This window comes from Dendrobium catenatum, unplaced genomic scaffold, assembly GCF_001605985.2.
Source record: "Dendrobium catenatum unplaced genomic scaffold, ASM160598v2 fragScaff_scaffold_976, whole genome shotgun sequence".
In the NCBI taxonomy this organism is placed as follows: domain Eukaryota; kingdom Viridiplantae; phylum Streptophyta; class Magnoliopsida; order Asparagales; family Orchidaceae; genus Dendrobium; species Dendrobium catenatum.
Window position 1 is genome coordinate 392,055 of NW_021319438.1, and position 27,975 is coordinate 420,029.

The 27,975-nt window shown below is 33.5% G+C and overlaps 1 protein-coding gene across 3 annotated transcripts; it reads right to left on the reverse strand.

Moving 5' to 3' along the window:
- Window positions 1-510: 510 nt before the first annotated feature.
- LOC110101624 (mitochondrial Rho GTPase 1) lies at window positions 511-27,515 on the reverse strand. Of its 3 annotated transcripts, none has more exons than XM_020829598.2 (15): window positions 27,128-27,515; window positions 26,924-27,056; window positions 26,702-26,848; window positions 25,858-26,034; window positions 25,514-25,765; window positions 23,711-23,779; window positions 20,362-20,417; window positions 15,830-15,911; window positions 11,906-12,117; window positions 11,729-11,798; window positions 8,333-8,445; window positions 4,479-4,629; window positions 2,292-2,478; window positions 1,099-1,175; window positions 511-834 (listed from the first exon to the last, which is right to left on the reverse strand). In XM_020829598.2, the coding sequence occupies exons 1-14, from the start codon at window positions 27,340-27,342 to the stop codon at window positions 1,102-1,104; spliced, it is 1,938 nt and encodes a 645-aa protein (XP_020685257.1). In that variant the 5' UTR covers window positions 27,343-27,515; the 3' UTR covers window positions 511-834; window positions 1,099-1,101. The 3 variants fall into 3 exon arrangements, with proteins under 3 accessions (XP_020685257.1, XP_020685256.1, XP_020685255.1); XM_020829597.2 differs by having other exon boundaries at window positions 511-843; XM_020829596.2 differs by having other exon boundaries at window positions 511-1,175.
- Window positions 27,516-27,975: the final 460 nt, after the last annotated feature.

Here is a 27,975-nt window from a genome sequence, read left to right on the forward strand (position 1 = left end):
ACGATAAGGCATTTCATTCCAAACATAGAGCAACAATTTTATCTTCAAAAAATAAATTTTAAACGTCACCATTAAAAAAAAAAAAGACTTAGGTTTCATTTAAACGACTTTTTTATATTTTTAAAACAATTTTTTTAATTAAAAATTATATAAAAAAAATCTGCTTCAAAAAAACAATCAGCCAACTATCCCAAACAAAACCAGAGAGAGAGAGAAAGAGACAATCTCTTATTTTGACCATTTATCTGTCAAAAGCATAGCAACAGCACCACACAATATCTTTAATCTCCCGGATTAGGTCATGCCTAGCAAAGAGGTCAATGAAAGATTTCTCCAACTACATGATGTCAACAATAGCTAATATAAAATAATTTTGATATTTCCAACATATGCGCTTCCTTGCTACTTCATAGATAAAGCTTCAAAGTTCAGTTATAAGGTTCTTCCTATTTTTCCTTTAATTACAGCATCTTCCATTTTACAAGAAAAATAAGCATTTCACCAATGTGATGAGAGAGAACCATGGCAGAATCATAAAATTCTTCTAGAAATAGTAACAGCAAATGGTTAATTTCAAGGTCAAGACAAAATTAAAAAACAAATTTAGAAGTACTTACAATAATAAAGAGGTGAGAGGCCTTGTGTGGGTACTCAACAGGAAAAAGGCAGGGCATAAAGGCATCAAATAAGCTCGTAAAATGGAATTACAAAAAGAAAAAAAAAAAAAAAACCCAGAAACCCTCAACAAAACTGGAGTCCACCAAACACATACCTCTTTGGCTTGCAATCTCTTCCTCCCCTGTTCCTCCAAATCCCGGCCCTTCAATCCAAATTCTGTAAGATCTAAAACTGGATTCAGTTGCTTGAAATCTGACCAAATTTGTGGTATTGTGGCTAAATAACACAAATTTATCAAATAAATAAAACCTAGACCTCCAAGAAAGATCAAATAGCAATCTGGATCAGCACAAGGCAATGAACACTATAGTACTACATTTAAAGTATCAACTGAAAATCTTATAGATGGATCCCTAATCCCTATACATAAAAGACAGCCTAAGGAAAGAAGGGAAGCTGAATCATCACTAACGATAATACCATTTAGCTTGATGAATTTTTCCTTGAAGCGTAGACTCTGTAGGCAGCGAGTCCTACGACTGCAACAGCAGCGCCAACTGCATTGTAGAATGGAATAAAACATATATTTTCAAATACAAATGTTGGGTATTTATGTAAAAAAAAAGTCATTAAATAGAAAATATGATTTACAATGACAATAATAATGATCTCTTTAAATCTGAATGCAATTACTTTAAAAAAATATTAAAAATACAATTAATTTTATCATACTACGAGTGACCACTTTTTTTGCTCCATCTTTCAAACTTCCAAATTTTAAAATTCCAAAGAGGGGAAATATCTCAACTAAAGATTTCAGATTTAGAAAGCCTCATATGAGATACTACGTTCACTCTCCCAAAATTTTAAATCTGCACATTATAAGAGAACCGCATTCTAAAAATAAGCTTCCCACAATCTCACTTTTTATTCTCTCCTAAAATTTCCTCACTAAGGCAATGTAAAGCCGAGTTTGAGCAAATTAGAAGCTCCCTTGCAATCCATGCATTTTTTAATATAATGCCTACCAATAAATGCATAGATATATAGATTGCATTAGATTATTTCTTATTTTAAAATTAATTCTAAACTCCTCCCCTTCACCCCAACATTAATTTTGAGTGAGCCATTTTTGAATCTAAGCAAAGCTATTTAGATTTTAATTCAGTTAAACCTTGGTCAATTTTCACACAATTTTTAATTTCCAATATAATTATCAGCTACATAAAAATACATAGATATATAGCATTAGATTATTTTATTATTTAAAATTAATTCTAAAATATGTTTAAAACATATAATAGTTAAAGAGTGAAATTTTTTAATATATATGAATTTAAAAAATGCAACTATTGTAAGGCATAATATGCCAATAATATTAGGCTAGACAATAAATGTATTAAATGTAATTGATTTGATACATATAAGTATATAACAACTTTTGATTTTTCTCATTTCTGATTCTTTCTTTCCCATGTACTAATAGGAAATTTTTTTAAGAAAATATAGAAAAAAAAAAGTAACCTTTTGAAATGGAGCCTCCTCATGCCTTCTAATTTTTTTACTTTATTCTCCATCCTCCCGTTTCCCTTACTATATTCCATTTAGATATATTGACCTTAAGAAAAAACTATAGTTAAAAACTATAGTTCTATGAAATTTTGGCATCATACCTGAAACAAACATGAGTGAACGATTCACCAACCGTCGATATTGTTTTCGATGTCTTCCAACTTCAGTCTCAGGAATGCTAAGATGGGGATGCTGTGCGGCAGTAACAATCCTGCTAAATACATTATTCAAGTCCCTTAACTTCAAACTGACTGGTATGGGAGTTTCAATTCCCATATCCTGGCTTACCTGCAAAAGGTTGAACAGAAAATCCACTTAATCAAATGGCATCTCAAGTCTTAAATGCATAAAGCAAAATTGCAATAATCAAAGCCCAGCTCACGCTCAAATCAGCAGCATCTAACATTTTTCTTAGGCGGCAACTTAACCAAGAAATTATCTTAGTCTCCTTCACAAGGGAAGAACTTAACCAAGATAAGAAATGATATCTGATAACAACTAGTTGGCGATAAAATGAGAAGGAATTCCTTTTTGTGATCCAACTGCATCACTCTGAAGTATAACTGATTGTTGCTACACAAGAGAGAGAAATTTGGTGGGGAACAAAGAGAGAGAGTGAAAAATGCATGAGAGAGAGAGAGAGAGAGAGAGAGAGAGCGAGATGGAAAGGACAGTAACCAAGCGAACAATCAAGAGAACCGGGGAGAGAGGAAGAGGGTGTAGAGTAATATCACAATGCAAAACTTTAAAAAAATATGTGATTATACATGATAAATTACATATAACATACAGCTGAATATTAGAATCAAACTAAAGGTTAATTAAAGCACTAAAATGTAAACCATCATTAGTAGCTGTCAAATGAAACCAATTCAATTGAGGTAAAAACGAAGTGAAAAATATACATTTTTTGGAAGTTGAAAATAGTCATCTCATTCAAGGAGAGCCACTCATGCAAAGTGCCAAACCAAGTTTGTGCACACGACATAAACTTCACCCAGTTCCATGAGCTCAATGACACAGAAACTAATGCTTACCACTCTGGAATGGAGAATAAATAATGTGCCTGAAAAGGCGCAGTCGTTGATCACTCATAAAAAACCAACTACCTTGCATCAAGTGATGTGAAACGTAAATGCCATGTACTTGACTAGGTGGCAAGATTAATTAAATCCCAAATTAATTTGGGGAGAGAGAATAGAAATCTGAAATTAAATTTCAGATTCAGTGGAATTGGTGGGATGAATTTGAATTTAAATTCAAATTTAATGGGGAGAATTAAATTGGATGAGAGGGAATTGTGGGAGGTAATTATAGAGGCTTAATGAGGGGGGCTATTAATGAGATAGGAGAGAGATTATGCCCAATGAGGGGGCCGGCCACATAGAGAGAGGGAGGAGATTATTTGTCATAAGTAGAGTGGGGCCCACATTACTAATCAAAGATTTAATAAAATCTGAATTAAAATTCAGATTTTGAACTCAAGAACTCACAAAGAGATCTTGGGAATCTCGGAACTCACAAAGAGATCCTTCTCCTCTAATGAACTCACGAAGAGATCAAACAAGTAGAATAAAATTTCATTAACAATTCATCATTGATCTAATACAAGAGCAAGGGCCTCTATATATAGGTCTTAAAAGAAACTAAAAGACAAATTTGCCCCTTGGGCTTACACAAGACAAGTTCCTTAAGGGTAAAAACAGAAAATGCATAATTAAATAAAAGTTACAATTAATAAACTAAGATAAAATGGAGGGATCTCGGTTGTCGATCTTCGTCTCTTCCTTTGATTAACGTCCACCGTCGGATGTCCGCATCATCAAACATGCTCCATATGATGGGAAACCAATAGTTTTCTTATATGACGAAAATAACAACATCAAGCCTTTATCCCACTACGTGAGATCGGCTACATGAATCATTTTTCTCTATTGTGTCTTGTTGACTCAATAGTTTGTCTTATAATAAATTAAATTTCTTTTAACTAGAGTTCTCTTGATGTTATATTGGGATTTACTTAAATATGAAGTGGAAACTTTCTAGTGTACAAACCCTCATTTTTAATTATTCCTCCCACAAATGCGAGAGAACTCTTGATTAAGGAGATTGTATAAGCTCAAATTTTAGACTCAAGGTTCAATATTCAGGTTTAAAGTAAATTGATGAAGAATGGCTATAGGAAATTAAAGAAAAAGTGACAAACACGATCAAAATCCCTCGATTCCATCAAATCAGAATTATTTACAACATATTAATATAAAAGTAGAGCAACTAAAACAACATACCCTCGTTGTATCCTGTATGGCCAGTGGATAGGGATCAAGATCATCTTTAGAAGAAATAATGAGGCACGGCACCTCAAAACCGCTATTTTCACCATGAGTTGCTACTTGAATAAGCAATTCGGTTGCCTTGTTAAAAGAGCTGGCATCAGAACTGTGAAAGTGGGAAAATTAATAATTTGAAAACTCAAAAAGATATGATACAGCAACCAAAACTATGGGGAATCATATAAAGTTAAATAAGGAATCAAATGCATTCCTAAAAGGAAAAAAATTGCAGGAATAACCATTGCCTATAATTCATTGTTTAAGATAAAACCAAAGTAGTTTTACCAACAGCCATCAGACAATATAAGGATTTCTTTTCTTTTCAAGCTTGGGTTGAACTTGATACAGAACGTAGATGATTCAATCAGGCCATGAAATAATTAAACTGCATCTACAATACAATCTTGATGAGGACTAGTTATCATGGCAATCATAGATAACAAGAAAAAAAAAGCCCAACATTCTAATAATAATTTAGTAAAAGTAAAAGACATGCCCAAAATGTATCACACCTATACGTTTACCTACTGGATCCAAAAAGAAAATGAAATTCTTGATAAAAAAATTAAAGAATTTTAAAAAATATAAGAAACACCCGCACTGCAATAAGGTTAGTTTTCTAATCTTATATTTAACCCTTTCTGTAGTAAAAGGCATTACCTAAATTACATTACACAGTAGTGCATTTAATGTCGGAGTAATGAAAAGTATGGAATAACAATGCTGAAAAAAAAAAAGATTTGCAAAAATTAAAACAAAGCTTTTCATAAAAAAAAAACAAATATGCTCAACAACAACAATAATATCAAGCCTTTATCCCCATATATGGGGCCGGCTACATGAATCCTTTTTCTCCATTGTGTCCTGTTAAGAGTCAAATTCTCCTTTAAATCTAATAAAAAATGTCATTCTAATATTTTCTAATCAAATCATTTTAGGTCTACCAAAAAACAAGTATGCTCCTAATCATAAAATTTAATGGAAATGAGCACATCAACAACTATAACTTAAAAAATAATAAATGACATTGCAGGCAAAGGAAACTGAAAACATGATCCAGAACCTAATTATCGAAGTGATTTAATGAAAATTTTGTCCCTGCCGAAATTCAGTTGGCATACTTTGATTCTTACAAGAAAAGTATCAAAATATATGGAGCAAATTATTGGAAGGAAAACTATTCAGTTAACTTATATATACACAGAGATGTTTCACCCAAATCATAACTAGAGTATTTTTCTTCTTTGGGCAAGAAAATTTCACTTAAATATAGACCTACCCCAGATCATAATCAACTCCAATATTGGGCTTAGACAGCTGAATTTATCAATTATAATTAAACAAATACCATAGATCAATTTTGCAATCTGAAATTATAATAATGAACCACTTCATGATGCGTAGAGTCCCTTTTCCACATCTTAACAAGCATTCACCATGCAAACTATAGCCATGTTCTGTTTAAATTCAACTTCATATTTATTTAAAAAACAAATACTAATGTTGATAAAATCATTTTTGTTTATTTTTGGAAAATAAGATAGAATGCTTTCAGAATTTATGAAGACACAAATTGTTTCCAAAATAGAATTTCCCAAATTCCTTTGATCGAGATTGCTCAATCACTAAACTCTTAACCATCAAGCCTCACCTCAAATCCCTTGGTTCGTTGCCTCATTGCAAATCTCTCGGATCGACACCTTGATTCGTTGTAGATTACTCTCAACAGCTAAGCCTAGCCATAAATCCATCTCCTCACTTGAGACTTGAGGTAGATTGCTCAAAACTGCCGAGACCTAAAGTCGTTGCAGCATCTATACTGCAAGAATACTGCAAGTCTCCTAACTCTCTATCCCAGCTTTCCTCCAATTCTTTTGGGGTTTTTTTCTTTTTTTCTTCTATGCTTTTGATCTGAAAGCAGACATCATTACTGTATGGTTTTGCAACTGCATTGACATGAGCTCTCACTAAAAAACTTCTGAATGCATAAAACTAAAAAGCATTCCACTTTAATTTTCTACAACAACAACAATAACAACATCAAGCCCTTATCCCACCATGTGGGGTCGGCTACATGAATCCTTTTTCTCCATTGTGTCATATTAAAGGTCAAATTCTCGTTTAAATCTAATAAAGAAAGGTCATTCCTAATATTTTCTAACCAAGTCTTTTTAGATCTACCTCTACCTTTCTTAACATAAGTCAAATCTAATAACTCCTTATTTTTTCTATATTTCTCCATCAAACCTCTTAATAAATGTATGGCTTCCATAGTTGACCTGCCCGGCATGAATCCAAATTGATTTTGAGAAACATTAGTATCACGCCGCAACCTATGCTCCATAACTCGCTCCCATAGTTTTAAAGTATGACACATTAACTTAATTTCTCTATAATTCACACAATCTTGTGAATCACCTTTATTCTTAAAAATGGGAATTAACACACACATTGTCTACTCATCTGGTATATTTTTAGTTTTCAAAATATATACATATATCTTTCTCCCTCCTTAGTATATAATCTATTATATAAATCACTAAAAACTAAGGTCTTTGCATTGCATATTGCTTTTTTAGATTCCTTACGAGCCTCTTTATATCTTTCCCAATTATCAGGATTTTTAAAATTAAACAAATTTTTATAACAAATTTTCTTATTCTTAATCTTTTCTTGCACATTTGGATTCCACTTTAATTTTCTAATCTAAATTTTTTTATTGTGCCCAGGATCTCGCAATCTGACTTTTTAGTTTAAAAGAGGTAATCATAGCCTATTCATCATCAAATAGAAATTGGGATTAGATTTGTTCTAATATATGTCAAATCTATTTTTTTATATAATTAGTATTGTGAGTGTAATTTCATGATCTACAAAATAGGATTACAAAATACAAATAATTACCTTGATGTGTATTTTCTAGTTGATTTGTTATTATTAGATGTTGCACTAGAAATTTTTATGCATTGCTGTAGGACGCAAGAAATCATTTTATACATATAGTTAACTTTTTTTAATTAGAAAATTTTAAAAATTAATAAAATTAGTGGATGAAAAAAATGACTTGTGTTGTTTTGCATTTGAGAGTGACTAAGATGCAGTTTAGATGAGTGGATATATAACATAATAAGATAAGAATGAATAACAAATTAGTCAGCTTATAGAAATAGGGTCATTAAGGAAGATAGAAAAACAACTATCAGCATTGCATCATGGACGTGCACTATGAGTAGACTTGAAGCAGCCATAACAGAAAGCATAAGGTGTCTTTGGTTTATAATTTCTTTCATTTATATAAGATTAATATCATAGAATCAAACACCAGTTTAATGATAATATATAGGTGCATAAAATGCGACCATGTTTAGCAAGAAAGGATGTCCAATGAATGAATGTTATCTCATATTTTTTGGTGACACAAATGTCACAAAAATTTTCAACAATCAACTTCAAAAGCTCCAGATACACAGAAGAGAGTCTAGAAAATCAGTTAAGCCAAAAGAAAAAGCTAGAGGAGATTTAGAGGAATGACGTAATTTCAGTTGGAAGAGTATTTAGATCAAATAACCCTTTAAACGAACAAAGAAACAAAGCATTTCAAATAGTACTGCTAGTATTCTACAGGTCTTGAGTGAGCTAAAAAAACATTGTAAAAAATGGAATATATGACTTTCCTTAAATAATCTGGATGTTACATTCCTTTATTTATCCACATTCTTCAACTAGTTAGTCCAATACACGATAAAAATTTTGAAACATATCACAACAATAAAAAATAAAAGGAAAAAAAAACCATGCCCTAAAATTACCTGTCGTGGACAAAAACAGCAATGTCGCAAGCTGCTAATGACTCCTTATTTGAAAGTAGCTTCTTCACTGAATCTTCAGGAATTTCTCTCATTACAAGAGTCTTCTTAATTCCCTTTTTTAAGAAACAAGTAATTAAAAAAGAAGAAAGAATATTTAAAACAAAATAAATAATTATTTAATTAAGAGAAAATTATCATGATGCTCGAAAACAGCTCAGTGATAACGCATCATCAAGTGATGTCAAGCAATGCTTTCAATAATACATTATAACTGCATGCATTTCCTCCAATATATCACATATGAATTCGTTACAACAAACATTAGAATAACCAGTAAGGCAATTAATATGAGTATATTGTTCAAAAGAAGCAAAAATAAAATGCTACTGCAATATCAATATCTTTGGCTTCGTAGTTAGGTGTATAATGAGCTATTTTTTAATCTTTAATATCTGCATTAAATCGACCTCTTGCTTAGTCTATGTATGTTCCTTCTATAACTAATGAATTAAGAATTCTCAGAGCTAAATGATACAAACTAAGCATTAATGAAAACTTTGGCCAAAATCTTTTCAATTCAAAAAGTAAATTCAGCTAAACCATTAGCATCAACTAATCAATAATGACATGAACTAAGCAGTCCATAGAACAGCAGAAAAATGATAAAGTGAAATATTCAAGTTTTCAGATTGATAAAATAAAGCTTTCCAAATCAAAATGTTCACAAAAACAGGACTGTATCTTTACCAAGAGAACGGTATGACAAATTCAAGTAGCTGACTTTAGTGAAATAACTTATACAAGGACCTGGATGCTAGATGTTGATGAGCAAAAACAGATAAAATAAAAACTAGAAAGCAAGCCAAAGCATGCGAAATATGTCCGAGTTAATAAGCTAATGACGCATATAAAAGACCAAGTTAGTTTCAAATATAAGGATCCATTAATCGTTCTTCTATTTTTTACACAAGAATGTCCTATGTGACATATTTCATAGGAATAATAACTGGTAGATATTTTTTATGATTGCATTGGTTTACCTGGTGAGATAGACCAAATCCAGCCAGGTTAGTCTCAAACACAACAAGCAGGTTGGTTAGGAAAAACTAGGCCAGCAAGGTTTCATTTGAACTGAGAACCCAAATGATGAGGACATCGTCAGTGATTTCGACACGTGTACCATCGGAGACACCGGAGATCGACGGCCACGATCAGGAGTTTATATTTTGAGTCATTTTATGTAATAGTTTATTTTATTTTTCAGTTTATACTATTTTACCCTTATGGATGGTCATTTGATATTGTAGCCCCGAGGGCATTTATGTCTTTTAGTTTTTGTTTCATTTTGGCCTATTTATAGGAGGCCTCAAGCATTGTATGAGACAATGATGTTTTTAATGAATGAAATTTTCTCTTTGATCTCTTTGTGAGTTTGTGGATTTTCCAAGATCTCTTTGTGAGTTCTTGAGGAAGTGGTGCTTGTGGATCTCGTTGTTAGTTCCATTTGAGAAGGTGCTTGAGGTTTGATTGCTCCGGATCTTCCCGATCCTCAAAACCCCTCTTCCCCTTCTCTCCCTAGCCGAATTTCTTCTCCCCCAAAAATTTCCCCCACCGGCCCTCTTAAGCCCACCGCCGGCCACTCCGGCCGATCCCGCCACTGGCGGCTCCGCCAGCCTCCCCGGCCGCTGTCATCCGCCAGCTCCAGGCAGCCGGATCCAGGCCACCAACCTTGCCGCCGGCCCCTTGGATCCTCCCTCTTGTTTGAATTTCATATTTCTCTTGAGTAATTCACTTTCCTAATTAGCTTCTCTCCAATTAAGAAAGTCAATTAAGAGGATTAAAGCCTATTTTGAAATTCAAATTTTGTTTCCCTCTCATATTAAACCTATTTGAGAAGTTACTTAAAATATAATCAAATCTGAAATTAAATTTCAGATTTGATTAGGTTTTTATTTACTTAACCTTGGACCCCACTTACTTAACTCAGCTTCTCTCCCCTCCCCAATATGGCCGGCCCCTTTAATGGGCTCTTCTCTCTCCCAAATTACATTAAAAGCTCCACCAAATCAGCCTCTAATTATCTCCACCATTAACACCCCTAGCCATTATTGACTTAATTTGAAATTTCAAATTAATCTCCCTCCAAAACCACTTGAAGCTGAAATTATTTTCAGTTTTCTAAATCCCTCCCTCTCCCTCTAGCTCACGGCCAACCCCCTCTCTTCCCAAACCGCCACTTCCTCCTCCCCTTTCCCTCCCTCTTCTCTTCTCCATTTATTACGAACATGAATGGCGGATCTGGAATTTGATCACGGATTTGCGTATGACTTTCAAGGAGATATCGCGTCGTCCACTCTCCATTCTTTGACGTTGGGTTCGGCTTTGACCACACCGTCGAGGATTACTTGAACCGTATTCTTCCCACCCTCGTGGACGTCATCGACGAACGACTTCCGGCCGACGATTGGATCATCAACAGGCGTCCACCATCTTCCCCAAATTCGGCTTCTTCCCCGGCGACTAGTCTTCTCGGCGTCACTTGTGTGATAGTGGCATCGTTGAGTTTGTGCGCCATCCTCTTCCGCTAACCGAGTGAATCCAAGAGTGAAGTGAAGGATTTCAAAGTGAAGGATCTATATCTTAAGCCTTGGATTTTTGTTAAGAGTCATTTGCTTTATTACTTATCCATTGGATTAATTTTGTTGGTTTCATGTTGCTTCTAAGGTAATTGGCTGACATTGCTTAGTTCTTCCATGGAAATTTCTTACGATCTTTCTTGGAACGCATTTGTTTTAAATTAGCAACGCAAGTTCACAAGTTATTAATTTCTAACTAGCAATTCTTGTCTATCGCATTTAGTTTCACATCACCAAAAGGTCATAGCCTTATATAGGCTGAATATATAGAATGTAGAGGCAAGATGGGGATCAAACTAGACCCTAAGTTTTTATCATCACGCTTTAATTACTATAACAAGAAACACATCTCTAATAATGCCTCCACGATTATATTAACATGCACAAAGCCAAACCTTCTACAATTGTATATTATCAAAACTTTGTAATACTGAAAATTGAAACAATATTTAGATTCTAACAATGATATGATAAAAAGAACAGATAGAGGAAAGTTAATTTCAAGAAGTTTATAGCTAAAAAAAGAATGCTGGGTCATTGTGAAGAGATTTCTCAATGTCTTCGAGAAATTTTCAATTTAAATTCCAATAATTCCAGCAAATAATGAAAATATAAAATGCATGGCTGAAATCATATATTTCATTGTCAATTTGCCAAAATGCAATGTCACGAATATGGGCAGTGTTCTTAAAATCAAAGTACAGAAATGATGTCAGTTTGGACAATATACACATAACAAAATATTAGAAAATCAACTTACTCCGGGAAGCTCAACTACATTTGCAGCGAACCGCTCACTGGTTGTTGGGGTATACTTCTCAGAAAAGGCCCTAATCAAAGCAAACATTAGCAAAAAAATTTAAAATAAAGTATAAAAAAACACTAAATGTGACCTTTTCTAGAAAAAGATGAGGGGAATAAAAATATCCTTGCCCACCTTCCTATTAATGAACCTAGCAATGCAGATTTTCCAGCGTTCTTTGGCCCAAAAACAAAGCACTGTAGAACATTGCGCTGAGACTGCTGTTTTTTGCGATCTTGACGCCTCCGTCTGGTTATATGAAATGCTAAAGCAGGATCACTTGTGTATCCAATGTATATGAGGTTAGCCAAACTAGCAACTGGGTCAAGAAGCGTCATCAATGCCCACTGCAAAAACAAACAAATACTAATGATGCTTCTTTCTTAATGAAATCATCATCAGACTGCCTTTGGTGTTATTTGATTAGTAAAATAAACACAAGTTACAAAAGATTAGTGTATCACACGCTAGGTTAGTGTATAAATAACTAAGATCTAACCACATAAATAAATTTTAGAACACAAAAAACAGGATCAATTAGAAAGTATCAATCAGAGAATAATTAGGAAAATGATAAATTTTATAATTGAAATGTTGAAGAATAACCGCTAAAATTGTAAAAAGAATTTTAAAAGAAAACTTTTGACCAAATAAAAAAATTATGTAAAGATTATTATGCTTAACCTTGAAAGTTCATGAATTGATTCAGTACGCAACATTGATGGAAAGATAAAAGCGATTGTACAAACAAAAATAAGGTGATTATCTAGAAAATTTCACCTCCTCAAAATAAGCAATACAAATAGCCTGATTATTACCTTTTACCAAAATTTTAAAAACAATGCCATGTAATCATCATAACCCTCAAAATTACATTCCTACATTCAATGGTAGGTTTAACCTTGAGAAACTTTCAAAATGAATTGATAATTTGGAAGACATTCTTTAACATTATAATCTACTTAATTATGAAAGAATGGAAATTGCTAACATGCATTAATGGGAATTGTTCAAGCTTCAGAATTTTTAGAGTAGACCGATAACTAAGAAAGCATTCATTAACAATCTCATTTATTTGATTCAGAAATAGTGAAAATTGCTAACCCATAATAAGTGGGGAATGCTCAACCCTATTGTCTTTTTTTTTTTTTATGGAAAAAAAAAGGCAAGAGGGTTGAGCATTCCCCACTTATTATGCTCAACCCTATTGTCATAGCATTGCAAGTCAAACAAATTAGCATATGTTAACATGAAACATAAAGAGCATTTTGTCATTTAAAGAATATGGTGACCAAATGCATGATCAATTTATAATTTATAAACAAATGTTTCTTGCAAGGTTGATTATTAAGATAGATTTATCAATCTTGTAACAAAGAATCAGTTACCCTAGGTCTATTATGTTACCACTATATATTTTATTAAAGGCCATAGATAAGAGATTAGGAATGAATTAAGTACAACCCTCCAAAACATTACGTGAAGATTCATCTAGAATTCTACACCTTCAAATAATAAATATCAAGACACATTACGACCATTTTATAATGATTACTGCACATGCAATTCAAATCCCTAACGTAACTCATAATTATCACCTCTAAAACCTATCAAGCATAAACCGTAAAAACAACATGCATAGTAAACTCTAATCTTATAAAAATAGTAATTCATGAATATTCTTATGAGCATGTTTCAAACATAACAGATGATTTGATGTTACAATATTAATCTAAATTTGATGATGTTGAATAAAAATCTACACTACGTTTGAATAGGAGTTGAGAGTTACAATCCACATTTTACCATAGAAACAAAATTGGAAACTGAAAATGAGCCTACAATTATACCCGAACTTAAATTACAATTAGAATTTAAATCTAATACAGAAGATATGAATGTTGAATGAAAATTATATCCACTCTTGAATATAAACCTAAATTTCAAGACAAAATTGTATATATCCTCAAATATAAAAGTTAGCAAACCATATATATTGCAATTGATGAATCAAGTAAAGAAGTTGATTTAACTATTAATGATGCTCCTAATAAGATTAATTCTAAAAAACAAACTATAACTGATTTATTATTGTTTGTTGAATGTATATATCCCATAAATAAATATCTTATAAAAAGAATAAAGTTATGTTAACATTTCAATGAGTTAGTTAATAATTAATATATTCAAAGAAACCTGATAAATCTAGTCAAAACTAAATGTGTACAATTCATCACAACATATCTTTAACCCAATTGATTTAATTTTCTTTAAAGAATATGTTTATTCATATAGGCATAACATAAATGTATGATTTTCTTGCTTCAAATTTTCTTTTATCTTTCCCTCGAGAAACTAAGTATGGGTCTTTTGGCATCCCTAATTATGCATATTAATATTTTGATATTTCATTGCTTGTTTTATATCATTTGCATGATTTCCATAAAATATTCACTGAAAATTGACTATTGATTATGAAAATTACAAAGTCATTGTTGATAAGCATAAGAGAATTGAAATTCAAATCAATAATAAGGTAGTGATATGTCTAGATTTTAAAAAGTTTCTAACACGAAGAATTAACAAATTAATTGCAAGAAAGACGAGGGAAAAAACGCACAATGCATTGAGATGAATGCTTATAAATTAAAAATCTAAAGAGTTTTAGTATTAATCCAAATTTTGATGTGTTAGTTACTACTCATGTGTTTCCGTATCAACCCCCTATGGTAAATGTATAGTCGAAAGATACATCATTTTATGAATTTTCCTGCACTACTGTTAGGGGTGGCTCCGAACTAGAACCATAGCTACGGCAGATCTTCTCATTCTCTTTGATTGTTAATTCCTTATTTTTTGAAGTTAAATATCTTACTACTATAGATAGAATCAAAGATTGCTTTGTTTTCCTTATATATATGTGTATGTGTGAATTTTAATCATTGGGTGGCCTTGTTTTGCTCTCATATCTTGAAAATTTTAAAATTTTAATCATCTCTAAATTATTTTTGAAGCAATGAGTTTTCTAATTTTACATCAAAGAGAGGAAGTTTTTGTCGATGAAGTGTTCATGGACCACAAATTTTGATACTTGCCATGCTTCTTGTGCAACTCATCCAATGTTTACGTTGAAAAAACTCTCAAGTCCTAGCATTTCATACTTCAAATAGTTAAATGAATTAAGAATACACAATAGTCAAAGCTTTAGATTTTAAGATTAAATATTTTCCTTACTTATAATACAAATAAAACTATTTAAAATAAAAAAAAAACAAACCTAAATTGCATGCTAGTTTGCATACCGCCAAAAGAAAAAGGAAAACAACCATGATAGAAGAATCAATGAAGGATAGATAGAATATTCATATATTAATAATTTCAACTACAAAGCCAATAAAATTTTGCAACTGAGGGGATTGTCAACACTTTTTAAAAGCATAAAATAGTATTATCAAAGCTGTCAGATTTACAAAAAATAATCAAAACTTCAGACCTCTCTTCAGCATGTCGCCAACAAAAAAAGATATCTACGATCCAGTTAAATGCCGCCTTTGCATTTGACAAATGCTGGCAACCGAACAAGTGGCGCAAGAAACTTCATGAATAATCCTTCATAACAAGCTGTAACTCTTCCTTCCTCAAAATTTGCAATCATTATATTGTTCACACCAACCAATTAAAATAATAGTATATATTTGATTTTCAGCTTGAAGTAAAAGACTCACAAACACTTGGGTTACTGCAAGCCTTATTGTTTAGTATATAAATTCAAAAAAAATACAAAATTAAAGGATTTAACAATCAGCCAAAGAGCTTGAAATAATAGAAAAGCTTTCTTAAACAACTAGCACATAGGGTAGGAAGCCGCCAAGCCATTTTTGCAGAAATAAGACCTTTCAGCACACTAGCAAAAAAAAAGTGCAAATGATTAAAAGAATCAAACAAATACCAAAAGTTGCAGAAAACTTTTCAGGGTATCCAAACTTATACTCAAATAACTAGTACTAGGCGTGCATTCTGTCAAACATTTAGAGAGAGAGTGAGAGAGGTTATACATACTTGAGAGATAAACCCTTCAAAAGACAAACCACCCAGTACATTCCTTTCAGCAGCATCCTTGTAGGGATATTCAGACCAGGGGCTTTATCCAGGAAAAAAAAAGAAACAAAGAATTAGGATCATTGACAGGTTCAAAATTTTAGTCGGCAAAAAAAATTCTAAGGAATGTCAGGCCCATCAAAAAGAAACTGGCCCGATTTAGAAAGAAGGAACATGATTCTATTCAGTTTACCACCCAACCCTCACGCATTGTGCCCAAAAGCAAATACAAACATAAATAAGAATAAGATAGAAGCACCAAATACAAGTTATGCACTTTTGTATGTGTGGATTATGCAGGTGGTGTTGACCAAGTACGGGAGAAGTAAATTCATGCATACATTATAGACTAGTTTGATGTGGTCAACCGTCTAATCTTGAAGCAGGGAAACAAAGTTGTTCGCCCAGGAAAGAAAATGTTGTGCTACGGCACAAACCCTGCTTTCACAAACTTAAGGTCACATTTTCCCTGAGGTAGATTGGAATTTAAATGAACCAGATTTCCACATCAGGGTTTATTTAGTTATGAGGTTCCACTATGAGCGCAAGCCCTCATAGTTAATTACCCCTCCTAACATGTATAAGAGAACTCTTGAGTAAGGATGATTGATTTTTAGATGCGCAAAAGATTTAAATTTTGGTTGTGGGGGGATGGAGATAAACCCGATCAAAATCTCATGGTTCTGTTGTCACGAGTATACCTTAAATTTCAATCTACCAACATTAACAACCGTTGATTGTAATGTCTAGGGAATCTGATTAGCAATCATGGGTTGTCTCCTCTCATGGATCTCCAGTAAACTGAAGTGGAAGGATGTAAGTTGATTTAATTTGAGTTGAGATTGGCGGCTCCACTTGGGGATTGCACGTAGTTTAGATTTAGGTTGAGTCTTACAGCCTCGTTTCGAAGTTGCCGGTAGTTTAGAATTAGGTTAGGTTTTATGGCTTCGTTTAGGAGTTGCCTATAATTTAGCCTTAGGTTAGGTCTTATGGCCGCGTTTAAGAGTTGCATGTAGTTTAGACTTAGTTCAAGTCTTGTGGCCGCATTTAAAAGTTGTCTATAGTTTAGATTTGGGTCAGGACTTACGGTTTTCATTAAAAGTGGCCAGTATAGTGGGTCATACAGCTTCTATTAAAAATAATCTATATAGTGTTTGGTTGGTATAACTTATTGCTTGGGTTTAAGAGCTTTCGGGTTCTTCATTTAGAAGTGCCTCGAATAATGGGTCGCACTGCCTCTATTAGATGTGCCTTATTGTTTGGGTTTATTACTCCCCTTGGGAGGGTTTATAACTCCCCTTATGAGGTTGTGTGCATTAGCGTAACTAAAATTTATCCTATTTTAGCTAGTAGTTGCCTGTTAAGCTAGCTTTAAAGTAGTTACATACCCCACCACCCGACACTAGTGCTTTCTACCTTAGCCCTCAGTAGCGTACTGTGGTTTTGTTCATAGTAGTGCTCGTAGCCTTCCTACTTTAGCAGAAACTTTACTTGTTTGTTTCAGCAATAGTCTGTTTTAGTACCTGTTTGTTCTCTTAGTACTAGTTTTCTTCTACCAATACCAGTTCTACTTTACTAGTATCAATTCTATTTTTTTCCAACACAAGTTTTTTTTATTTACACTGTGCTGACTTTCATCTACTTGTTTGTAAGTGCTCGTAGCTTGTAGTTACAGGAGTTGAAGCTTGCTAGAAGTTGGAGGGGTTTAATTTAAGATTTTTGGAGCTTTTTTTTATTTATAATTTGGTTAGTTTTTTAGGAGTCCGGGTTTTAGCTTGAGTTGTACATTGTCTGATCGTGTGAACATTGTTCTTTATTTTATTTACTACATTTTATTTTATGTTAAATAATTCCATTACTAATTAGGTTAATTAATTAAAATTTAATTTTACTTTAATTAATTAAAAGATTTAAATTTTGTTTTACATTAACTATTCAGCTCGTTAATTTATTTAAATGTATTTTAAAATTATTTAATTATTAATTAAATTGTTTTCTCAATTAATTTCATCAATTTAAAAGATTTAAATTGATTAGTTAAATGATTTATTAATTAAAAAAATTTAAATTTAAATTGGTTAATTTTAATTCAATACAATTTACATATTTTTATTGATTTTTTTAAAATTAATCAATCATTCATTTAATTAATTAAACATAAGAATTTTAAAGATTTAATTATGTTTTGATTTTAAAGTTCCAACTTATTCAATTAAATAAATCTTATTTTAAATTTAGATTTTACTGATTTTAAAATTATCTAATCAGTTATTAAATTAAGTTAATTGATTGAAAAAGAAAATTTAATTAATTATTAAAGATTGATTTTTAAAGTAATTAATTGACTATTAATTAAATGAAAGCTCTCAAAATATTATCCAAGATTATAGTAGCTTTTTGGGCGATTTTGGCAAGTCCCCATAAAGGGAGGTCAGGAGGGGACTTGCCCTTTCTAGTCCGCCCAGCCAGCTAGAGTTCAATGGCCAAGGGTTTTGGGACGTTGCTTGTTCCGAAATTAGTCTTCGAGTTCTTCTGAATGAGATCGTGACGCCTCCTTTATTTTATTATTATTATTATTATATGCAAATGGCCCTTCCTCTTCCTTGTTTGAACAAGAAAGCAAGATTATGAATTCAGACATAGCAAATCGAGTAGGAGCCGTTCGAGTGTAGAGGAGGCCGAAGATCTGATCAGCTGGGCTGGTTTAACCGCGAGAAGGATTATAAGTAGATGAATCAGACAGGGAGGTGGGCTCAGAGGCTTACAATTCATGGGGTTATTACGTTCAGCCACAGACGGATTAAAAGATTTGCGAGCAAGATGGGTCGTTGGTCCCACGTACAGATGGAGGAGGCCCGATTGTGTAGGATCGATGCTATTGGAGGTTGGGTTGGGTTGAATTCGGAGAGGAGGAACAGACAAAGGTCAGAGGTTTCGCAAGCGGGAGTTCAGCTTAGGTATGTAGCAGCACGGGTTGGGTGTGGAGCAGAGTAGGAGCCGCGACAGGGCAACAATTGTGGCCTAGTCCAGCTTGTGAGGTGCGGTTGAGTTGTTTGTGGTGTCAGGGCTGGACAATTGAAGAAGGGAAATCGCACGGGCATCGCCAGTTTGTGCGTAGTGTGCTCGAGCTCAGATCCGAAAGCAGAGAGAGCAGGCGGATTGCAATTCTACAGATTGATTTAGGATCAGAGACGGGCAGGAGGTGCCGAATAGCCAGAGAACCAAAACTTTAATTGAAGATTGAACACAAATGAGCATAACCCCTCTGTTGTTACTTTGTCCTCCTTTACATGAGTTGAGGTAGCTGTTATTTCAAGGGTGTGGGGAGGGAGGCTACGTGCATGAGCACGGAGTGGCTTTCCCACCCCTTTTTTTAAATTTAATTTTGATTTAGAAATTTTATTAAACTTCAACAAAAGTATGACCCTTTTAATTGAAACAAGTCACCTTCATAAATAGGAGACATCTTGTCTTGAAGAGGGTTTAGAGCAACGAAAAACACATGACTTGTTATGCACATAACAAATCATCCACATTTGATAGTGTGGCATTGTGGGCAGGGAAAAAGCTCTAACCAAATTTTAGCGAGCGGCGGTGTGAGTACCCAATAATTAAATGATGCAAACCAAGATTACTACACCAACAAAAAAATCAGCTCCCAAAGTCCAACGGCTTATGCTTCTCTCACAAGAAACAAAGATGCCGCACCAAGAACATTGGGAAATTTCAATTTCCCACTTCTCCAGTGATTGTGGAGGAAAGGGAAGGGCAAAGACCCACTCTCCTATTCACAACAAAAAAATATCTTAGCTTATTTTTTTCTCCTTTTTTTTTTATTTTACTGCTGGTATGGTAGCCCGATCACAATCAGGTGAGGTCTACGGATTAAAAAGAAAAAAAAAACATCAAATTGAAGAGTGAGGGAAGATATCAAATATCGCCCATCACTAGCCTCCTCCCCTGGGTAACATGCGAATGTTGTGCAGCAATTTGCTAAAAATAGCATCCACTGACATTTAGAGATGACAAATAGTTTGGGTTTGGAATAATCCTAATGATGACAATGGTACTGAATAAGGTGCCAACTATGACAAAAATCTACAAGAAAAAAATAAGGGTACAGACAAAAATTAGTGAATAAGGCAGCTGCCGTTGCCACAGCAGATCATAAAGATTAAATAGCTACCACAAGTATGACTATGTCGACTATCAAGTAAATACAAAGAATATCATTAAGTCAAAACAATTAATCAACAAGAATAAAATAAAATAAAATAAAATTTTTTTTCCAGTTCAAACCAAGAAAAGAAAGGTAGAGGATTGGAGTTAGGTTGTTGCCAACCACTAAAAAATAATGCCAAAACTCATGAAGCCATCAACCAAACTTAAATAATTGGGACAAGAACAAAGATGTTGAAAAGATGAAAAACGCTTCATACATCAAATGGAAATATCACTACAATATTTTATTAAAAAAAAGGGAAGAAAATCACCTGTCAGGGGCAGTAGAAAACAGATCATCAATATCAGCAGGTTGCAAAGCCCCATCCTGATAGTAATTTTATCAGATGTAGTTACACAAGGAACGCAGAAAATAACCATTAATTTACCAATAATGTTCAAGTTAGTTTTTGATCCGTATGGAGAAAAATTTTTAGGATGATAATGCATTCAGACACATTGACGATCTTTGAATTCAGACATAGTAGGAACAAATTCAAAGGAGATAAAAATATTAAGTTAAACACGCATAAGAACAAAATTATTCCTAGATTTAACATGATGCGAAGCACAGGTTCAAGTTTTGAGTTCAAGCAATCCTTCTTTTAGTCAACCTTATTCAAATGAAGTAGTACAACTTCTTGGCATATAAAATGAAAGCTTGGCCGCAATCTAGAAGGCTTCAGCTTTTAGAAAACTGCTTAAAACAAGCACTATTGATCCCAAGTGCGGAAGAGAAAAATCAAATTTTGATATTAACTATACATATAATATTGAAAGTTGAAACACATGCTAAATTTTCTGAAATAAATCATAATCTAACGTTTGTTGCTACTATGTAGGGAGAGGACTTCATAAATAGGAAGAGTAGATAATAAGTCAACACATTCATTAGATAGAAATAAAAACCTTGCAAGAAATCAAATAATAAGGGAAAAAATATAAAATAAAGATCATGAGTTATTGTAAATTGAAAATTTTAACAAATGGGAAGAAACATGGAGAGTGGTGAGATAGGGGTGTAATCAAGTCGATTTCAAGTTACAACCAACTCAAGCACAACTCAAAATTTTTTTCATGACTTGAACTCAAAAAGCTTGAGCTCAAACTCGACTCATCAGGAAAAAAGCAAGCTGCTACTGCTTCTTCTCCTCATAGAAAACCATGACATGTTTCCTAAAAGTAGCTCTCGAAGAAACTTTAAATGGAGACATTGACTTCAAAACCAAAATGTAGAGTTCTTCTCCTCATAGACAACCATGACATATTTCCTAAAAATAGTCCTTGAATATGATTTAAAGGATGGAGACATAGTCAAAAACAAACCAAATCAAACACTTCCACTATTGAAAAGGGTTCCTCGTTGAATGAAACATAATGCGCAATCCATTCTCCAACTCATGCTTTCTTCGGATGGGCAGGAAGAATGACTTTTTTTAAATCCATTCAGAAAATACAAATAGTTTCTTCCTTTTCCTTCTATCCATTGGAATTTAGTCTCCTCATCTTTAGCATTCCCCTCTTATATCATCTCAAGATCATCATCGTTAATAGGATTGAGTGTTTCTTGCTAAGTAGCAATATCATGATCCATAATTGTAGGGTTGATTAGCCTTATATCTATAGGCATTCCAAATGCATGCTCAACCTATTCAGGCAAAGACAAGCTAAGGACTAAGTAAAATGTATTTTTTTCTTTTATCTTACAAAACTCCAAACACAAACAAAATGAAGTTGTAAAAACACAACAAGCATAACAAAAGAAAATACTCATCATATATCATAGAAAAAAAAAGCATTTTTCATCAATAAAAAATTATGATCTTACAGTAAGATGATAACTTGAAGGCTTAAACAATGTCAACAATAATCGATTCGTGAGCATTTTATCGAATGGTTTCCACTTGAGCTTTAGGGCTTTGTAATTTTTATGGAGCATGAACATTAGAAAGAAGTAAGAATTTATTCACGAGAAGGATATGTAAAAGAAGATAATAGATTACAAGAGCAGAGGAAAATAAAATCTTTACACTAGTGGTTTGATTTCATAACCCTCCTTAGCAAGAAGAATCAAAGATGAGGAACATTGACAGGAGGAATTTGGCATTCAGAAAGAGTCGGGAAGCCTAGAAGAGTCAATCGAGATGATGAGTTTGAAATTACAAAGATGAAGCCCAAGAATGGAAAGACATCCTATACTGAGAAGGGAACAAGATTGTCCATTGCAACAAGTGACAAAGGGAACTGGATGAGGTCCAACAAGGACAAAGCCAAAGATTCAAGACTTCAATCATTAATCATAACTGAGAAAAAACTTTAAAGAAGTATCTCGAGGGTTATTAAGGGTCTATGTCTTTTTGTTTTAGGGCTTTTGCCGATAAAATAAAGAGAAGTTACAATGGCTAATCTCACACCCTTAACAAGCTGGAGAACTTGTACCTGAATGAAAACCAACAACTAAGTGTACATTAGCGTTCCTTAACAAACTCGCTCAATGAGTTATCAAATTGAAACAGATAAAACTTGAACTTAAGCTCATCATTAAAAGAAATTTATACCGATCTCAATTTCAAACTCAAAGCTCATCAAGTTCAATTCATGAGGTAATAAATAAATAAAATTCAAGTCATATCACAAGCCGGCTTAACTCAATTACATCCCTAGTACTGAATAAAAAAGTTATAAATTTATGAGGGTAAAGCATCATGATAAGGTGTTTGCTATTAAGTGATAAATGCTCGATGTAATTATTGTTTAAGCACTAATCGATGACAATAACTAAAAAAGTGAAATTTTTAAAGTAAAAAAAAAAGGTTTGACAACCATGACGTGGAAATTTTGAGTTTTTTTTTTAAGAATGGATGCTCTGGTTTAAGAGGGTTCACAACAAGAATGGAATAGAAAATAAAAATATGATGAGAAAAGTTACTTGATTAGTAATAGTATATGATGTAGCAACAATGAAAGCATACAATAAGGAATAAAAAATTACTTAATTACTTTCAATAATGGAGTACATAAAGGCTACTTTTAGTCTTTTATTGAAGAAAATAAATAAATCCCTCTTGTAAAGAATATAAGGTGAGTCCACAAGAAAGTTTAGCAACAGTTACAGAACATAAACCAAATGTTAGAATAAGTTGGTAGACTTTGTAAGGACAAAAGTTCATAATCATCCAATATATGATGCTAAAGAGGTGAATTGGAAATTTAAAAATGAGCAAAACTTGAAGTGCGATAGAATATCTAGTTATATTTAAAAAAAAAACAGAAAATTTCTTGGAGATACTCAAAAGTAGGTCATACGCAACATTTCTAAGAGGACACGTGCTTTCTAAACTATTGAGAAATTACCAACAAAGCAAAAGTTTCACAATTATCCATATGTACGTAGGTCATCCAAATACTTTGTTCTCTGATAAAGCCCATAAATAGGAAAATATCAACAAGGTCTATCTTTTATTTAGCACATACTTGAAAGAGTGACATAAATAGAAAACAACTTATATAGAATATGAAAAAAAAAACTACACTCAAGTAGAATAACATTTAGCATTAAGATGAATAAAACACATTAAACCACCTAAAACAACCAGCAAGAACAAAGAAAGAAGACCATACATTGTCTGAGTCAAACATCAAGAAGATTCCTTTCAAGAACTCTATCGCTTCATTTGCTAGTTCGACACTCTGAAACAATAAGATAGATAAATTAGATAAATGATTACTTTATGAAACTCAAAAGAAATTAATTGAAAGAAAAGATCATTTGCCAAACTCAAGCTAAGATGTGTAAGAATATAGACAATCAATTCATGTTAAAGCATACAAAAACGAAGCCCAATAAAACATTCAACAAAAAAAAATAGACAAATAACAATGACTTCATAAGTACGTGAAGGCAGTTTATATTATCTTAGATAGTCTGAGTGAAATTTAAGTTCGTCAAAACAGTTTAGAAGTGAGCTTTTACAGCGAAGTTTTGTTATAACAATAAAGAGAAGAAGCATATCTCATCAATCATCCAGACTAAAGGACAATCCCAATACCTGCATTGACGGACTTAGACAAGTTGGTTTAAATCAGTACTTGCGACAAAATTATACTTTATAGTATGTCCAATATTCAGCTCTTCAACATGTGATAACTGCAGCTTAATTCCCACGCTTTCAAAACATAAATAATTAACTCGAATACTAAGCCTCCAAAAAAGAAATAAATGAGAGTGTATAATCCATAAAACTTTTGAAGGTTTCAAATTTAACCTGATAATTTATAATTTGTCCTGCAACGTGATAAGTTCAATGGGGAGACAATTAAGATTATCCATTCAAGTTTTTTTTCTATTTAAGAAAAAAAAAAGGGTAATTTCCGAGACCATTTTTCAATACTTAATAGATGGGTAGAGAAAGACTGTAAAAACCTTAAAAAAATAATATTTTAAACAGAGATGAGGATGGAATAAAATCGTCTTTGTTTACAGTTATCAGCACATAAGAAGTAAAATTTATCAAGAACAAAAAATTTTATGAAGATTATTCACTTAGCTAGTCTTTAAAAAATTTCTACCATATTGCTTTCCTTACAATCACATGCACTTATCTGTTTAGTGCATATTCTAAAACTTAAATGTGGAAAATGCAACAGCCAACATGAACTCAAAATGGCATTAAATCAAACATGATTTTCGCCCAACTTTAGCACCACTCTCCATCTTGCATACCAACATTACAAAGGATAAGGCAGCAAGTGATATCAGCTTGACATATGAAAGAAAAACCATCAATAATATTACGAACTTTAGAACATAGCCATATTATCTTTCATAAAACTCCAAACACTAATAATTTTTGCTTCTAGTTACAACTTATGAGCAACTAATTAGGCCCAACACCTTTGTAAGAGAACTAGTGATGTAACATGATGTTCGTCGTCCCCGGCGACGGTACACATGGCGAAATCTGATGCCCTCATCAACTAGAGTTTTAGAGCAAATTGATAATTGACGATCATTATCTCATGAACTTACCAGAAGAATAAGCATATGCATTTCATAAACTGTTTAGTTAAAAAAAGTACACTAATTTAATGGTAAAAACATCTAATGATCAGCACCAATGGAGTACAGGCGATGTTAATGCCCCTATGTTTCAGTGCCAAGGTTCAATTTAGCACTTCAATTACAAGAAGATTAAATTGTTAACCACTAGGTCAAGTATGGAAATAGTGTACTTTATGATAAATAATTTGTTTATTTACAGCCAACTTTAACGCTAACAAAATATCGTGAGCAGAATCAATAAAGGCACATGGAAACAATTAGATTAATATACACTTGTTTTCAAAAAAAAAAGGATGGAGTAACTAGAATGATAAAAGCACATGGAAATAATTAAATTACAAGAAAGCTGCATGCAACAAAACCTGATCAGGGGCGCGTTTAAATACTGGCGGAAGGAGATCATCCCTTAGTTTAAGATCATTATCATATCCAAATTTTCTCAAAACTGTCCAAGTAGTTTCAAGACGGCCCTTTTCAATAAAAAGGGCATGAAGAAAAAGAAATCCGGTCAAGGTAAGGCCATGTTCGTTGACACCTTCAGGCATTTTCTCCTGTACAACCTTTTGGACACCCACAATTTCAGAAGGTTGGAGAGGAGCATTAAAACATCTAACCTGATGAGAAAAGCAACAGAGTGATGTCAAGATTAACGTGATTGTTTAATGAAACAGATAAAATTGGGACAATATATGAAAGATAAGAAAACCTGAAAATCGTTCAATTCTGCATCACTCAGGGCACCATCTCTGTCATGGTCGCATAAAATAAAGATCCGTTTTAAAGCCCTCACACATCTAGGCTTCAAAGATTGTGTTTCTTGGTCAAAAAGCGGGGAAGTTGGATGCAAAACTGCCTTTTGAGCATAGTAGAAGACCTCAGGAACCTAGATGAAAGCATGGGAGCATAAGACTTGTCAGGATATTAAAGAAAACCTTCAAAACAAAAACAACAAGGACAAAATGGCTTCTCTAGATGAGATGCAGCAAAAAGCACGCATACACACTCAAATACTCATACTCACATAGAAAATGCAAGATGCAATAATAGCATACATAGCTATTCTTCTTTTCTCAAAAATGAATCTATTTAATATGCTTTGATGATACCAAAATATAATGCCATATAAATGAGAAAATTATCTACACAAACTAGATCAAGTTAATTTACTGTAAAGAGTGGAGGACAAGAAACTATGAACACTTTTAATGAAATATGCTTGCAACCATAAAGATCCTCAGTCACTGACTGATGTTGGAAGCATGCAAAATAAAGACCAGTATCAAACATGGTGACGCTAGCAGATCAACCGGATCTGTCCATAATGATCTCACTGCTTACAAACAGGCCTATGAATCAACAGCAACAGCAACATTCACGAGACATATCCTAAATATCCTCAGTCTTTTAAATTGGCATATTCAAGAACAAAAACCATCATCAAACAAGTTGATAGAAACAGATTGGTGATCCGCCCATATTGCCCTAACTGCTAACAAACATGTCAATGAAGTAACGACAATAACCGTAAGTCCGTAAAAAAACATTAATACCTGGATCTGCCTGAGAGAAGAACACTCTATACAAGTCTCAATCTCCCGAAACTGCTGCATAATCGGCGACATTACCTGATCAAGGCTAGACTGTTGCTCATCCCTCAAATCCAACTTACATCCTACCACAATCACCGGCACTTTCACCTAAAAATCAAGCGCAAAATATAGAACAATCACATCCAACAAAAATATAATATATCATTCATCCAATAACCGAACCTCCAAGCGTCGAAGCTCCGGAAGCCAGTACGAACTCAACCGATCAAGCGATGCCGGCCTGTCACAAGCGTACGTAAGCACAATCACATCTGCCGCCTGGCATTCCGCTACAAGAGTCGCCTTACTCGCCGGACTGGAAAACAAAAAAGAAAACCATCAAACAAAAGATACGAAAGCTGAAACCTAGGGTTCCCATATGCCAACCTGGAAGAAGTATCGATGATGGTGAGAGGCACTCGATCGGGGTAGTAATCGGCGGGGAGACGAGTGGGGGGCAAAACATCGGGAACGTTTTCCGGAAAGGACTCAGTGGCAACAGCGATGATGAGGCTTGACTTGCCGGTGCCTTGGTCGCCTACTACGACGATGCGGACGCCGGAGCGGCCGACGAAGCTCGGCGGAGTAGTAGAGGCCGACATGGATCTGATAGCAAAGGTTATGGAGAAGATGCGACGATGGACGAGCTCCGAGTTTTGCAGCGGCGGCTGGATTTATTGGTGGTGGAAAAGGATTGCGAGCGATCTTGCGGGGGAAGGCAGGGGTGGGTTTGGGCCCGTTGGAATAGGAGGCTGGAGGGGTAGAAAAGGGCGCATGTATATGGACCGGCCAAGTATCAAGCTTTAAATAGGCCTTGTAGTTTTAGCTCTAAGATGGATAATTGAACATTTGGACTTGGCCTAACTTGGAATATCATGAGAGAGAGAGAGATCAATTTTAAATTTAGGCTTCTTTGAGACGGCTTTCTTACTGCTTCTTAAAGCAGCTTTCTAGTTCAAAAATTTTAAATTTTGAACTAAAAAATTGCTTTAAGAAGCAATAAGAAAGCCGTCTCAAACGAAGTCTTAGTCATTATTTGAGACACCTTTCTTAATGTTTCTTAAAGCATTGATCTAGTTGAAATATTTTAGTTTTTATACTAAAATTTTTTTAAGAAGCAATAAGAAAGTGAGACTGTGAGGCAGCTTTCTTATTGCTTCAAAAAGAAGTTTTCTAGTGCAAAATTTTTTATTTTTTATACTAGAAACCTACTTTAAGAAGCAATAAGAAAGTCG